The sequence below is a fragment of the Schistocerca serialis genome, chromosome 1 (genome assembly GCF_023864345.2).
Source record: "Schistocerca serialis cubense isolate TAMUIC-IGC-003099 chromosome 1, iqSchSeri2.2, whole genome shotgun sequence".
Taxonomy (NCBI): domain Eukaryota; kingdom Metazoa; phylum Arthropoda; class Insecta; order Orthoptera; family Acrididae; genus Schistocerca; species Schistocerca serialis.
In genome coordinates, this window is record NC_064638.1 from 518,535,842 (window position 1) to 518,553,337 (window position 17,496).

The window sequence follows — 17,496 nt, forward strand, 5'->3', positions numbered from 1 at the left end:
CAAGAAGCAACTGTATACATTAGTTTGCTACCGTTTAGGGGCTACTAACACGGTGGCGCCGGTATCAAAGCAACGTACAGTGTAAGTCTGCAGCATCAACTCCCCTTATTATACCGCCATGGCATAGCCCGTACGGAAGTCTAACGGAAATGCTTGGGGAACATAAATGGAAATCTTTGGAACCAAAAGCGAATTTGTTCTCACAAAAACGCGCTGGATAAGTGTACAGTATCGATATTCGAAAAAGTGTGACAACATAGATTGCCAAGTACCTCGCTTAGGGCTGATGAGAATAAGAGGTGTTTAGGAGGCGTACAGAGGCGTTTAGGCACTTTTTCTCTTTCCTGATCAAGCGAATGGCAATGGACAAAAAAAAATGGTTCAAATGGCTCTGAGCATTATGGGACTTAACATCGGTCCTCTAGAACTTAGAACTACTTAAACCTAACTAACCTAAGGACATCACACACATCCATGCCTGAGGCAGGATTCGAACCTACGACCGTAGCGGTCGCGCGGTTCCAGAGTGAACCGCCTACGACCGCTGCAATGGACGCATATGAAGTAATCTCCACTACGCAGGGTAGAGTTCTTAGCAGAGGACGTATGAACGTCGTGTGATCAAAAGTATCCAGACAACCCTATGCAAAGCGGTACTGACCACTAGATGTCACTAGAGGCTGACCCGCCACTCAGAGGCGTAACTAGCGGCCCCGCAGACCCCGCACGGGAGTGGTGAGGGGGGGGGGGGGAGGGGGGGGGGTTAGAGGATGGAGGGCATTGTACTAAGGGAGCCTCGTATTTTGGGGTGGGGGCTAACTGACTTTAACGATTTATTTAAAAATATCTTCTTATAATCAATTTCGCCGTGGATGCTCATTATGGAGAAGCGAACAGAAGTGTACCAGCAAACGTTTCGGACCCTTTCTTGTTAACAAAAATGGTACAGCATCTGCTGGCCACCACTCCGCGCAGTGCAGATTCCACCAGCGCTATTTTTCTTCACAAGCAGTCGCCGGGTAACGCTGTGGAATTCGCTACCTTCGTCATTGTGTATTTCTTCCATTGGCGTTGACACGTAAAAGCTGTCTCTTAAGTTTTTTGTTATGTTTGTGACGGACGCAGTGTTACAGTGCAAGTAAACTGTTAATAGAAAGTGACTCGGTCACCACAGTTGTGTACACAAGTTATATGCGTAATGCATTTTACTTCGACTTCAGCTAAGCAGTATTTGCGTTAACGGAAAACTCAATTGTGGTTTTTCTTATATGAACTGCTCTTAAACGCTTGCATTAAGATAAAACCACAATGTTTAGAAATAGGTCCCGTTTAGTGCGGCTCAAAAGAGAAAGTTAAATGCCTCTCGAGACAAAAAGTTGAAAAGAATGACGACAGATGTAATATTCCACAAATCACCTACACGCCCAGAACGGATATGTACTAAAATTAGTAATGCAAATTACACAGGAGATTGACGATTTAAAAGTTGGAACTGGAAGAAATACAGCTGAAAAAAACGAAACGTGGGAGTCTGACAGTTTGAAAATTCATAGAGGACGCGCAACCAGCTACGAAAGTGAATCGGGCGTAAAGTCTGGTGATGCACAATTTGAAAACGGGGCACCAGCAACAGACACCAATTCACCACGAACAGATTGTTCTTGTTCTTCCCAACTTCTAGATAATCAGTAAAATCTACCTTCCAGCACTGATAGAGGATTCAAAAATGGTTCAAATGGCTCGGAGCACTATGGGACTCAACTGCTGTGGTCATAAGTCCCCTAGAACTTAGAACGACTTAAACCTAACTAACCTAAGGACATCACACACATCCATGCCCGAGGCAGGATTCGAACCTGCGACCGCAGCGGTCGTGCGGTTCCAGACTGTAGCGCCTTTAACCGCTCGGCCACTCCGGCCGACGATAGAGGATTATTTTAAGGTAAACTGACTGAAGAAACTAAACTACATTTTATCAACAGAGAGTGATGGTGATGTTTCCTTTGTGGGGCGCTCAACTGCACAGTCACCAGCGCCTGTACAAATTCCCAACCTGTACACAGTCCAATCTAGCCAGTTTCACGGATGATGATGGAATGATGAGGACAACATAAACACCCAGTCCCCGGGCAGAGATAATACCCAAGCTGGCTAGGAATCTAACCCGGGATCCCGTGATCCAGAGATAGCAACGGTAGCCACTTTTTTTAAAATCTCATTTTTGTGCGTTATTGATCGTTGTATTTGTTCGGGGTGGACGTCCCATGAAGCTTGTTGACATTCATCGTTGGCCCATTCACTCAGTTGTTTTTATTACTGACGGTAACTAAACCCTCTGACCGAACAAGCTGAGCTACCGTGCCGGCACCACTAGACCACGAGCCGCGGACTAAATAGAGGTTGGTACAAGCCTCAGAATTCTTTTCCTAGAGACACTGAGACCAAAAGATCGTTCACCTGCGATTACTTTTATGATTATACTAAAACAGGACAGAAAATTGAACGGTTTTAGCGCTGCTATTCTCCTGCTTTAACACAGAGTGTTATGTAGCGTGCTGGTTATCGAAGACGGAGAAAATCCATGGCGTCAAACCTTTGCTATGCAACTGCCGCCAGTATTTAAGGAGGCGAGGAGTATTGTGTTGTCATCAGACATGCAGCAACACTAGAATGGGTCGGTCAAGAGAGGCCAGTGCCTTCGAACGTGGACTAGACACTGCATGCCCGCATGTCACATGAGTAACAAATCCATCAGGGGCATTTTAACACTTCTAAATTAGTCCATGTTGACTGCTGATAATGTGTTTGCGAAGTGAAAACGCGAAGGAACAACCCCAGCTAAAAAAGACCAGGTAGTCCACATGTAGGCCTACTGACAAACAGGGACCATCAAGCAACGCCGAGAACGGTTGAAAAAATCACATGAAATCAGTAGAATGAATCACTCGTGAGTTACAAAGGGCTACCAGCAGTCCAGCCAACAAAACGACTGGGGTACGATGGTGGAGATGCTGCTCGTAAGACATTTTTATGTACTCAGTGCTAGGGGTCATTGGATGACGGGAAACTAGTTATTTGGAGTGATGAATCGCGTTATACCGTGTGGCAATCTGATTGAAGTGTTTGCGTTTGGCGAATGCCTGGAGAACGTGACCTGCTATGAAGCGCAGTGCCAATAGTGAAGTACAGGGGAGCTGATGTTACTGTATGGGGGTGTGTTTCCGCAATTAGGATGTGGTCCCCTTACTGGACTTAAAAAAAAAGACGCTAAATGCAGAATGATCTGAACACATTTTACAGCATTATGTAGTGCATACAGTAGAGGAGCAATTCGGGGACAGTAACTGTTGCCGGCCGCGGTGGTCTCGCGGTTCTAGGCGCGCAGTCCGGAACCGTGCGACTGCTACGGTCGCAGGTTCGAATCCTGCCTCGGGCATGGCTGTGTGTGATGTCCTTAGGTTAGTTAGGTTTAAGTAGTTCTAAGTTCTAGGGGACTAATGACCTCAGCAGTTAACTTCCATAGTGCTCAGAGCCATTTGAACCAGTAACTGTTGGACAATAATATGCCTGAAATGGATTCCAAAACTGAACCTAACAGAACGCCTTCGGGATGATTTAGAGCATTGACTTGGCAGCACACCCCAGTGTCCAACACCGCTACCTTCTCTGGTTTCGGCTCTTAAGGGAGAATGGCCAGCTATTCCTCCACATACATTCAGACACCTAATTTAAAGTGACCCAAGCAGAGTTCAAACCGTCATAAAAGAGTAGCTGTGTGGATACTTTTGATCAGATAATATTGCTGTAGAAGACTTGATTGACGTGGAACTTTGGTTTATGAGGACAGAAATACAGCGGGATTGTAGATTCCTATTGCCTGCATCATCCGCTAGGTTTTAGCTAGAAAAGAACATTCGATTGATTTGTACGTGATTATGGATTGTTTACTTATTTCTGACTATAGTCCTTTTCTGATTGAGAGATTCAGGAAAAGTAAAAACGTAGCTGACAAGCAAAAGCATCGCGAAGCGAAAATGAGCGTAAGGAGAGCAATGAGAGAAGCGTTCAACGATTTTGAAAGTAAGACGTTGTCAACCGACCCGAGAAAAACCATAAGAGATTTTGGTTGTATGTAAATTCAGTAAGTGCGTCAAAATCATCTATTCATTCTCTCAGCGACCACGCCGGCACCGAAACGGAAGACAACAGAGAGAAGGCCAAAATACTGAATTCGGTCTTCCGAACCTGTTTCACCGCGGAAGATCGTAACACTGTCCCTCCTTTCAATCGTCGTGCGAACGTCGAAATGGTAGATATTGAGATAATCGATTGCGGAAATGAAAAGCAGCTACAATCGCTTAGTAGTGGAAAGGCTTCAGGACCAGATGAGATACCTATAAGATTCTATAAAGATTATGCGTAAGAACTTGCTACCCTTCTAGCAGTGATGTATCGTAGATTGCTCGAGCAACGAAAGGTACCTAACGACTGGAAAAAAGCGCAGGTAATTCCCGGTTTTAAGAAAGGCCGTAAGACAGATCCACACAATTATAGACCTATATCGTTGACATCGATCTGTTGTGGATTATGGAACATGTTTTATGCTCAGGAATTATGACGTTCTTGGAAAATGAACATCTCCTCTATAAAAATCAACAAGGATTTCGCGAAAAGAGATCCTGCGAAACTCAGCTCGCTCTGTTCTTCCATGAGATCCACAGCGCAGTGGACAACGGCGCTCAGGTTGATGCCGTGTTCCTTGATTTCAGTAGGGCTTTTGGCACCGTCCTGCATTGCCGATTAATGAAAAAAATACGAGCTTACGGAGTATCGGAGCAGACCTGCGATTGGATTCAAGACTTTCTTGTAGACAGAACTCAACACGTGCCTCTTAACGGAATTAAATCGACGGATGTAAAGGTAATATCCGGAGCACCACAGAGAAGTGTGATAGGACCGTCGCTGTTCACAATGTATAAATGGTCTAGCAGAAGGCGTCGGATGCTCTTTAAGGCTATTCGCAGATAATGCAGTTGTTTATACCAAAGTAGCAACGCCAGAAGATAGTAAGAGTTTGCAGAATGACCTGCAGAGAATTGATGAACGGTGCAGACTCTGGCAGTGGACCCTGCGCTTACACAGGAAAAGAAATCCACTATTGTACAGCTACAGTGTTGATGACAAACAGCTGGAGACAGCGTCTGCCGTAAAATATCGAGGCGTAATTATCCAGAGCTACCTTAAGTGGAATGGTCATATAAAACAGATAGTGGGAAAAGCAGACACAAGACTCAGATTTATCGCAAAAATCTTAAGGAAATGTAACTCATCCACGAAAGAAGTGGCTTATAAGGCGCTTGTTCGCCCGATTCTTGAGATGTTTTCATATATCTGGGATCCCTATAAGGTAGGATAGAGGAGATAGAGAATATCCAACGAAGAACGACGCGTTTCGATATACGCTCGCTAACTGATTCGCTTCAAAAGATTTTTTTTGGCGTGTCATTCATAGCCTGCCGGAGAGATGGGAAATATGTATAAACAGCAATAGAGACTATTTTGAATAAAATATTGTTTATCAATTTCAAACAACAAACTTGTAATTTTTGCAACCAAATTACGGTTTCATATTTCTACACAAGGCATTTGTCACAAAATTGATGAGAGAGTGTCATGGATAAGATTAGCGAGTCGGAGTGACGATAACTGAAAAGGAGTTTTTTTTTTTTTTTTTTTTTTATTTTTTATTGCGGCGAGATCTTTCCACGAAATTACGATCACTAACTTTCTCCTCAGCATTTTGCTTACTCCAACCTACTTAGGGAGAAATTACCATCGTGATAAAATAACAGAAATTATAACCCGCACTGAAACATTTAGGGGTTCATTTTTTTCGCGTGATATTCGAGAGTGGAACGGCAGAGGAACAGTCTGAAAGCGGTTCCATGCACCCTCAAGTGTGAATTGCAGAGTAGTCATGAAGGCTGAGATGTAGATGCAGAACCACCGCCGTTCCTTGCACTGGTTTTGAAACCGTTCATTTTGTTTTCCTGCAGCCAGAAATCTGGAACATGCGATGCAGTAGGGATGTAGAGACGTCTGTGCTTCTAATGTTTGAATCTATGTGTTTATATTCCGTTGATATCAACGCGGTAAGGCTGGCCGCGGTGGTCTAGCGGTTCTAGGCGCGCAGTCCGGAACCGCGCGACTGCTACGGTCGCAGGTTCGAATCCTGCCTCGGGCATGGATGTGTGTGTTGTCCTTAGGTTAGTTAGGTTTAAGTAGTTCTAAGTTCTAGGGGACTGATGACCACAGTAGTTAAGTCCCATAGTGCTCAGAGCCATTTGAACCATTTTATTCAACGCGGTAAGCTACAGTTCTATCCAGCGTCACAAGTGTTTCTTCACGAATGTGTTGTAACTTGCCACTGGATTCATGATTTATATCCCTACTTGCGCTTACTTTAGAATCATTTTGAGAAACATCTGTGTCTTCTGATATTACACAAACTCTTGGAGATCAAAAAAGAATTCAAATATTTCGTAAATCACGTAGGAAAGGGATGAAAAACAAATATTATGCTCACGACGCATCTGAAGTTCTCCTTTCTCGCTGCTTGGAGCGCTAGTGTCGCTCCAGCTGTCAAACGGTAACTTTTACAGCAGTGAATGTATCGACTGTTATGTTAGACTGTGTTTATACTCAGGTAGCGGGCACCCACCTGGTGGGAAGTTGTCAGGCCTGGAGAAAGTGACGAACAGCAGATACAGCAGCAGGCCCACGGCCAGGGCTGCCAGCAGTATGCCGACCAGAGCCATGGCGATCGTTCAGCGGCGGAGCGCGAGCGGTTCTGGCTGTGGCCAAGGCACTGTAGAACTCCCGAATGAGTTCCCCCTCCACCACTTCTAGCTGTCCCCACCAGCAGCAAGAACACAGCGGCTGCGTTCCCTGATAGGATATTCTTCATAACTGGGAGTACTAAGACGCATTCTGATAGCGCGTCGTGTGTTTGGATCAAAAGAACCTATGCCTTCTTTGCACCAGAGCAAATGGAGGGGAACACAGACGAACTAGTATTCGCATACGATTCAGATATTTCATTACCATACGCTTGTATCTGTGAACAAGCGTCCATACTGGAGGAAACGGAAGACAACGACCATAGCAAGTCAAGCGTACGAACGCTAATAATCGCCACACAGTTTTCACTCAGTGCAACACTTAAGTGGTTGTCAACGAAATGTGTATCTCAAGGTCATGTCTACTGCGTGACTTCATCAGGCGCGAAGCGCTGTGATTTGTCCGCTTCACGGCTTTGCTGCCATATACTTTACACATTGCAGAACGAATGCGCAAAAAATATCGATAAACAGAAACATCCAAATTTTTTGTAATTATATCGATCTACATATATCATTAATATGAATGTAGGATATACTGACGAATCGACATTAAGTACTGAACTGTGAAAGTGATTGGTTTTATTATCTGTCTTTTCTTGACTCATAGGCTACTATAGTTCTCATCGACAGACTTTTTGGAATTCGGAAATTTGTGGTAAGGTCTTATGGGACCAAACTGCTGAGGTAATCGGTCCCTAAGCTTACACTCTACTCAATCTAACTTAACCTAACTTACGCTAAGGACGACGCGCGCACCCATGCCCGAGGGAGGACTCGAACCTCCGACGGGGGGACCGGCAGATTTCTTGCCCATTCCAGCTACTAACAATCTTTGAAATCAAACGATAAATGTCTTTCAATGGCTTAATTTAATTTCGTACTCAGTTCTACAAATGAGCATCAGATTTGAACATGAACGTATCCATGCTGCATATTCGTGACAGTTTGTTACTTCCAAGTGTGTCATATCTACCATTGCAAATGACGAGGTGCAAAAATGAACACGTTTGGTGACAGCACTATATGACAGTGGTGAAATTACCACTCCCTTCTCCCAACTATAAGGCAGAATATGCGCTCTCATTACCCCCTGAGTACCTGGATCAAACAAAGATAGATTAGATTAAATGTACTTACGGAGACCAATAGTCAGGAGATCCTCTGGGACGTGGAGTACGTCAGAAAACAAGAATACACAATAAATATTTACAAAATATGAAAAGATATGCTAATGTACCTTCCGCACAACCCAAATGAAATTGCTCTTGTGAGTGTGGATATAAAACTTGTCACCAAATATTAAGCGTTTAGTACACTTCGCTGCAAATGATAATTCTTAAGCTATTGTAGCCACACATCATCAGATAAAAAAGTAAAATAAAAACAGTTTTATAGTACTTATTTACAATGATCGCATTACTGCACAAAATTTGTACAGAAGTCAGATTGTACGCAATATTCCCATTATGTGATATTATTAATAACATACACACATCAATCAGTTCTGCTAAGAAATTCATCAACGGAGTAGGAGTTGGCCACCAATAAATCCTTTAGACTATTCTCGAACCGAACTCTATAATTAGTTAAACTTTTTATGGATTCTGCGATGTTATTGAAAATGTGTGTTGCTGAATAGTGGACACCTTTCTGAACCGAAGCAGGAGACTTGAAATCTTTGCGGAAGCTATTCTTATTTCTGGTATTGATTCAATAACTGAGCTGTTGGTATTGAAAAAAAAAAGGTCATCCTATTCGGCACGTCTATATTTCTGAAACTAATAAACATACAGGGTGATTCACGAAGATATGGAAATATTTTAATATGTTATTCTACAAGTAAAACTAAAGAAGAAAGTTCATATAAACATACACTATGTGATCAAAAGTGTCCGGACACCTGGCTGAAAATGACAAGTTCGTGGCACCCTCTATCGGTAATGTAGGAATTCAACATGGTGTTGGCCCACCCTCAGCCTTGATGACAGTTTCCACTCTCGCAGGTATGCGTTAAATCAGGTGCTGGAAGGTTTCTTGGGGAATGGCAGCCCGTTCATCACGGCGTGATACACTGAGGAGAGGTATCGATGTCAGCCGGTGAGGCCTGGCACGAAGTCGGCGTTCCAAAACATCTCAGAGGTGTTCTGTAGGATTCAGGTCAGAACTCTGTGCAGACCAGTCCATTTCAGGGATGTTATTGTCGTTTAACCACTCCGCCACACACGCCGTACATTATGAACAGGTGCTCGCTCGTGTTGAAAGATTCAATCGCCATCTCCGAATTGCTCTTCAACAGTGGGAAGCAAGAAGGTGCTTAAAACATCAATGTAGAGGCCTGTGCTGTGATAGTGCCCCGCAAAACAACAAGGGGTGCAAGCCCCCTCTCATAAACACGAACACATCAAAACAACCATCTCCTAATTTTACTGTTGGCTCTATACACGCTGGCAGATGACGTTCACCGGGCATTCGCCATACCCACAGCCTGCCATCGGATCGTCACATTGTGTACCGTGATTCGTCACTCCACACAACGTTTTTCCACTGTTCAATCGTCCAATGCTACGCACCTTACACCAAGCGAGGGGTCGTTTGGCATTTACCGGCGTGTGTGGCTTATGAGCAGCCGCTCGACCAGAAATCCAAGTTCTGCAGTATCTGCAGTAGTTTTCTAGTATATCCAGAGAAGCAAGAATTATAGTAAATGTGTTTACTTTCCATTAAGAATGTAGAAATGTTTATATCATTGTTGGCAACCGTTAGTGAGTTCTATCAGTCGTTTCCTAACCTTGAAACGAGTTAGTTTTCTGTACTGTTCAGTGAAATAACATAATAACAACAGTGCATTAAGTGTAACCACGCAGTAACTGTTGTAGTTACTGTTGTTATAAATTCTTTGCGGACCTATGTTTATATGAACTTTTTCCTTTAGTTTTACTTGTAGAATCACATATTAAAATATTTGCATATCTTTGTGCATCACCCTGTATACAAAGAATTTTGTTTTTTGATGAACGGGAAACTCAAAAAGTTTTTTTCCATACCTTTTCATAGGTGTTCAATATCCCCTCCTTGAGATGCACGGCATATGTCAACACGATATTCAAATTGTTTCCACACTGCAGCGAGTATGTCTTGAGTTACAGCTTCGACAAATGCTGTTATGCGATGTCTCAGTTCAGTCATTGTTATTTGTAACGGATGCACGTAAACAGAGTCTTTTATAAACCTCCACAAGAAATAATCACATACAGTCAGGTCTGGTGACCTTGTTGGCCATTAATGTAAGGCTGAATCATCTGGTACAGTGAGACCGATCCATCGTTCAGTAACCATTTGATTTAAAAATTTCCGCATCTCCAGATGCCATTGTGGCGATGCCCCATCCTGTTGGTAAATCTGTGGGAAAAGAAAGTTCTCATGCATATCGAGATATTTGCTTCCTGTAACAGGTCCTCGGCAAAGAAAAATGAACCATATACCTTTTCCCGTAAAACTGCACAAAACACATTAAATTTTGGTGAGTCCCTCTCATATTGTACAACTTCATGTGGTTGTTCCGTACCCCATATTCTCAAGTTATGACGGTTCATCTTTCCATTTAAATGGAATGTTGCCTTGTCACTAAACACTAAGCGTAGAAGAAAAATGCCATCTTCCGTCTTGCCAAGAACGAAATACAGAATTTCACACGTTGTCGTTTGTCACCTTCACGAAGAGCTTGCGGTAGCTGAATTTGTATGGTTTCATGTGTAAACGTCGACGCAACACACGCCAGACGGACATTGCTGTTGAGCTTCACGGCTAACGGATTGCTGCGGGCTTTTTGTGAAACTATGGCGGATGCTTTAGACATCTGTATGAGACACTCGGGAAAGGCACGACGATTTGCCTATAAACAAACAACCTGTTTCTCAGAATTCTTCATGCCATCGTCTAATGCTCTGTGCTATAGGAGGATCCACACCATACCTAGTACAAAAGTCACGCTAAACAGTTATTACTGACCTGCACTGAGCAAAACGTAGAACACAAAACGCTTTCTATTGTCCCGACACCATTTTTACAGCCGGCCGGTGTGGCCGAGCGGTTCTAGGCGCTTCAGTCTGGAACCGCGCGACCGCTACGGTCACAGGTTCGAATCCTGCCTCGGGCATGGATGTGTGTGATGTCCTTAGGTTAGTCAGGTTTAAGTAGTTCTAAGTTCTAGGGGACTGATGACCTCAGAAGTGAAGTCCCATAGTGCTCAGAGCCATTTGAACCATTTTTACTAGAACTGAAGTGGGCGCACACTGCTGCTACCTAGCGGGAACCATCCAAAAGTCGAGAGTTTGCTCTTTCCAACAGTACGTTGCTCACGCACATATTTCAAATATTATATTAGTTATGATTTTTTAAAAATCGGATGATTGTTTTTGATACACCCTGTATTTTAATGACAAATTTCATTAAGAAATAAATATATTTAGAAGCAGTAGTTGATATCCCCAAGTCCTTAAACAGCCCTCTCACACCACAAATGATACGTATTTCACATTCTTGGGCTCGGAAAACTTTAGCTCGGCTTGATGAGTTACCGCAGAAATAATCCCGTATAACATTATGGAATGAAATCACCTGTGTCTGACAACAATCGCATAGCGAATAGAGATTTGTTTAGGCACTTCAACAGTCGTGACATGCTCCTCCCATTTAAATTTATTATGAAATTGTAAAATTTATCATCATCAGGGATATGTCAGCCATGGATTTACAGCCACCGTGAACGTAAGAAATAAGGATGATCAAGTCTGTCGTATAACTTTAATTTCAATGAGCAAAAAAGAAACAAATGCACTTGTCATGTTGAATAATCGGGTTTCTGCCGGTTAATCGCCTATTTCTACATTTACATCTACATCTACACGGATACTCTGCAAATCACATTTAAGTGCCCGGCAGAGGGTTCATCGAATCAACTTCACAATTCTCTATTATTCCAATCCCGTATAACTCGCGGAAAGCTCTGATTTCCCTTATTTTATCGTGGTGATCGTTTCGCCCTATGCAGGTCGGTGTCAACAAAATATTTTCGCATTCGGAGGAGAAAGTTGGTGATTGAAATTTCGTGAGAAGATTCCGTCGCAACGAAAAAAGCCTTTCTTTTAATGATGTCCAGCCCAAATCCTGTATCATTTCATTGACACTATGTCCCATATTTCGCGATAATACAAAACGTGCTGCCCTTGTTTGAACGATATTCCTGCACGATATTTCAACTGTTTGACTCGCAGTGTTCTTCAGGTGCTGCTTGACACTGACTCCAGTGTGGAACGAGTATAGTACTTAACGCCTATGTTGTGTGTGCTAGGCGCTCCGTCTGCGGTCCGCGCCGCATCAGGCGTTCTGCCCGTGGTATGCGCCGACCAGTAGAACAGGACGACCTCCTCCAAGCCAAGCAGCATACAATGCGATAAAGTCCAAACCCAATACCTGATTTTCTCACACGGCATGTTGAAAGAATCCATTAAGGCAATCTTGTAAATGCAGGGCTTCTTGACACCTGAAATGTACTTCTCTTAGCACAACACAAATGCTTACTGACGAAACTACTATCACATGGGGTTTCACTTGAATATTGTGAGTGGACTGTAGACTTCTTGGTAGGGAGGATGCAGCGTGTTATCACGGATGGAGAGTCATATAGAGGTGCAGAGCTACGCTCTCAGACAAAGAAAAGAAAGATGCACCACGAAGACGTTATGCAGTTTGCTGAGAAATTTATATTTGCACAGCTATCGACTGGAAATGACAAACTGTAAACTTTGGCAGTCAATGGATGACGCTGTAACGCAGTCGCATCGCGCAGCTGGCAAGGACATTAAACAGGGGACTTGTCGATACCATTCAGTCCGTGCACTCAGTTGGACGGTAACTCTACCTTGTAGAAAGGCGCGTGAACAATATACGCAGGTATCAGCATTTGAGAGAGGAAGGGTAGTTGGGCTTAAAGAAGCCTGTTGGAACAATCGGCCAATCTCTCGACATATGAATAGGAGCGATGACATTGTTCGACGATGTTGACAAGAATGGGTAAACCGAGGCCGAACACAACATCAACAAGGAAACGGCACACATAGACTACAGAACGTGAACACCGAGAAATTGTTAGAGAGGCACTCAGAGCCCTGGATTTATCATTATCATCCATCCTAAGTGCAACCTGTGCTTCAGTGAGCACAAGGGCCATTAATTGGCGGCTCACAGAAAGGTCTCTGAGCTCGCGGCGTCCGTTGCGTCTATTACCATTGACCTCTGCACACTAGCAAGCTCGTCTGCAGTGGTGTCGGGCACATTCAGCGCGGAATCTCGTCGACTGGAGAAGAATTGTCTTCAGTGATGAGACCCGCTTCGAATTGAGGCCAGACGGCCAGGGAATACGTTTCTAGAGACGTCCCGGTCAGCGCTGGGGTACCAACCTGACTGTCCATTCCGTTCAACTGCTCTTCCAAGTCCTTTACTGTCTCTGATAGAATTACTATGTCATCGGTGAACCTTAAAGTTTTTATTTCTTCTCCATGGATTTTCATACCTGCTCCGAATTTTTCTTTTGTTTCCTTTACTTGTTGCTCAATATACAGATTGAATAACACCGGGGAGAGGCTACATCGAATCTTTTTACGTTTCTTTTGCGTCGGATTGAATGGACTGAATAATATTGTTTTCGTTGTCTGATAGTTCCAGTCTGCCTCATATGCAACAGTACTGTTGTTGTTGTTAAAACTGCCAATTTAAAGCAACGCTACGAAACAACTCATCAGTAGCTCCATAAAAATCCTGCTCTGGATAGTGAAGCTCGTCAAGAATGGGCTTCCTGTTTCACTGTATGAAAGAGCAGGGAAAATCTAGTGTTGCCAGCTTAGGGGTTTTCCCCCCAAATTTAGTGGAAAGGTAGATGGAAAGGGTTTTCTGAAGGGGCTTCATTTTTGGGATTTTTTGAAGGATTCTGAGAGAAAGACAGAAAGCGCCCGCGAACGAAGCGGTTGAGATCATGGAGACTAGAGCAAGGGAGTGTGCACAGCGTGCTTCAGCAGTGGATACGAAATCCGTACCTCTTGTGGCGGCGCTGCGGTCGGCAACATCTAAGACGTGTATATATATATATATATATATATATATATATATATATATATATATATATATATATAGACGGAGCTATGATGGGAACGGTTTACTCTAGTCTCCAAGGCAACGGGAAAGAGCTTCGTACCGCGCAAGCGTTGTACGGTATTGTACTGCTGTTGGTGGATGTTGCGCTTCTTCGCGCCGCTCGCGGTAGAACATAGAACTATCGAGAGAATGGATTTCCGGTACGCTGGTACTACGTATTCTCGTATCCTCTGCACACTTCTACACCCTATTCTCCATGGCTGAGATTCTAACGTGGCCAGGTACCCGACGGCCTGTGTAGCAGCGTATTCTACACTTTAAAATTACAAAGTAAGTTATAATTGTCTTTCTAAAGAAATGAACAAGAACATTAGTGAATAACGATTGGTGCTTATAGACTATTCATTCTAGAATGCCAAAAGAAACCACGAAACGATATCAACAAAAATATGCGAAATGCTGGGAGACTGATCCAGAACTCAAAGTTTTGTAGCCAAGCTTTTTTTTTTAAAAAAAACTGGAGATAATGTATCGCATTCTAGTCGCAATATTATATTCTCCTTATCATACTCCGTCCGAGAAAAGGAATAACCGAATGTGATCACAGAAAATCTAAATTGAAAAGTAAAGTGAGGTTAGGGAGATAACATAATTTCCGCAGTCAGATTGTTTCCATCGGTCATTGTTTTGCAGCAATAAGTAACGAATAGTCATGTAAATGTTGCTTCTGTCGATAAATTTTTATTATGCAAGAATTTGTTCAAAGCTTCCAGACTAGGAAACCAGCCAAGATTTTCGCAATATTTTCAGAAAAAACTTAAAATACGTTAAGTATGTCAGTTGTCAGTGTGTTTCAGTTCAGTTCGTGGAATGCCTTTGAACAGAAGCTTGATTTGGCATTAATTTTGTTCAGTTTACATGTACTTGCTTGCTTGTTTTTCTACATGGGTTCGTTAATCTGTCTAGCTTACGAATGGATCATGGGGATATTTCTATGGGCACGGTATTTTGAATATTTTCATGCTTGCACTCGTGACGTTTGATATGGAGGTAATGTGAAAGTTCTTTTTAACAAATGTTTTTACATTTATTCCATTCCTCAGGTAGTTGGGGTGGTCTTTGCAACTCATTAAAAAATTGTCTAAAACTTGCCAATCTGGTTTAATTTGCACTGATAAACATTCAGATTTACTAATCTCGAATTTAGTTAACAAACAGCATTACTAAGTTTTTCAAATACTGAATCAAACAACCATACATAAACATATCTAATTTTATATCTATTAACATCATCACAATGCTTAAAAATTCGCCAGTGTCTGTTTATCGTAATAGGGTATTTAGATTATAAGTTGCATTGTATAAAACACAACTTTGTAAATGAAATCATAATTTCTTCCTACCTGAATGTTTTTATTAATCGTTCAATGTTTCTATCAAACATAGATGCCTATTCGGAATTTTAAGGAGTTCAAAGGAAAATTTAGGGTGATTTCAAACTGATCCTAGGGGGAACGTTTTTTAGGAGTTGGCAACACTGGGAAAATCTGCAGAAGCAGCGATGCGTGTGTGTTGAACGCTTCACAAACAAAAGCAGCCATTTTCAGACTCTGAGACAGTAGAAAAAAAAAGTAATTTGGAAATGGCCGTGGTACTTTCTGAAGAGACAAGGGATGTTGTTGCTGCAGTTCAAGGTTTCCAGTGTCGGAAGGAAAAAATACAAGAAGAATCGAAATTTTGGCTTCTGATAATAAAAGTAGTTTGCTCTAACTTCTGCAAAAGGTGCCTTGCTACGCCATAGCACTAGATGAATCATGCGACGTTACTGATGAAGAATAAATGCCCATTGTCGTGCGGTTCTGGGATACTGAAAAAAAAGAATTTAGGGAAGAATTGTTAACAATATTGCCGCTGAAAGGCAAGACTCGTGGAGAACATTTATTCAAGGCTTTTGATGGCATCATGAGAAATTAATCATTAGTTATGGTAAAATGGTGTCTGTTTCAACTGATAGGGACCCAGCGATGATCGGCAAATAAAAAGGACTGGTAAAGAGAATCAAAGATGAGAATACTGGACTGCTATCTTATCAGTGCATAATTTACCAGGCAGCCCTTTGTGGAAAACTTGCTGTGACTCTGAAAGAAATAAGGGACAGGTTGTTCTGCTCTTTAGAACAGACAGTTCAAAGAGTTTCTTTCTGAGTGTGACTCGGCGCATTCTGATTTACTGCAGTACAACAATGTCCACTGGCTAAGTAAAGGTCAAGTGATTGAACGTTTTTGGCAAATAAACGAAGAACTAACATTCTTCTTCGAAAACTTGGATTCACAAGAAGTTCATAGCAAACGAACGCAATACGCTTGCTGTGGTTTTCTTGAAAGACATTCTAAAGCATTTAAATGCGCTCAGTACTGAGTTACAAGAAAATGAGAAATTAACATGTGATCCGATACAAAGTGTGTCTCCTTTCCGTCACATGCTGGATATGTTTGATGGTTCAAATGGCTCTGAGCGCTATGGGACTTCACTTCTGAGGTCATCAGTCCCCTAGAACTTTGAACTACTTAAATCTAACTAAGCTAAGGACATTACACACATCCATGCCCGAGGCAGGATTCGAACCTGCGACCGTAGCAGTCGCGCGGTTCCAGACTGAAGCGCCTAGAATCGCTCGGCCACAGCGCCCGGCGATATGTTTGAAAAAGACATTGCAAGTCAAGAATTTTTTCACTTTCCAGCCATTTTTTAATGTAAAAATCATTTCGAAACAGACATTTCAATAATCTCAAATTTTACTTCGGATCTTAAGAAGGAAGTTTCAGCAATATTCCAAGACTTTTCACAGATAGAGAAGCTGTCGTGACTACTAAAATCGCCACTTGAAATTTCTCCAGCTACAGAATGGACGGATGTGGCTGCGAAGTTCTTCTGCCTTTCAAAACCTTACTCCAAATGGAGATAATAGACTTGCAGGAAGACATTTCCTTGCGCACGTATAAAACTGCATTCGCTGAAGAATTTTGAACTAAACATGTGCCAAAAAATATGGAAATTGCAAAAAATTAGCTCTACACCTGGCTGTTATGTTTGGATCCACATATATTTGCGAAATTTCATTTTCAAAAATGACTTTTTTGAAGAACGAGTATCGCTCAAGATTAACGGCCGCCTATCCTGAAGACACAATTCAAGTGCTCCCCACTTGAACCTAACATAAAGAGATTGGCTAAAGACCTCAAATGTAATTTCCCTCATTGATTTTTTTATTTAATATTTTGTGAGTGAAAATTAAAATAAAAGGTAAAACTGAATATACTTTTTTCCTTGATTTTTCAACACAAATTGTACTTCATATTTTTTGTGAGTTAAAATAAAAATAAAAAATAGTGAAGAATATAAGTTTTTCTGGATTTTAATACAAATAATACAATCTGTTGTATTT

The 17,496-nt window shown here is 42.2% G+C and overlaps 1 protein-coding gene across 1 annotated transcript in view; it reads right to left on the reverse strand.

Annotated features, from left to right (window-relative positions):
• Nucleotides 1–6,859, reverse strand: part of LOC126474306 (probable cytochrome P450 304a1) — a 164,933-nt gene extending 158,074 nt beyond the window's left edge. Inside the window, exon 1 of the mRNA XM_050101775.1 lies at nucleotides 6,722–6,859. Coding sequence (XP_049957732.1) covers nucleotides 6,722–6,818 — 97 coding nt within the window. The 5' untranslated portion in view covers nucleotides 6,819–6,859. The remainder of the gene's footprint in view (nucleotides 1–6,721) is intronic.
• Between the last annotated feature and the right edge of the window lie 10,637 nt (nucleotides 6,860–17,496).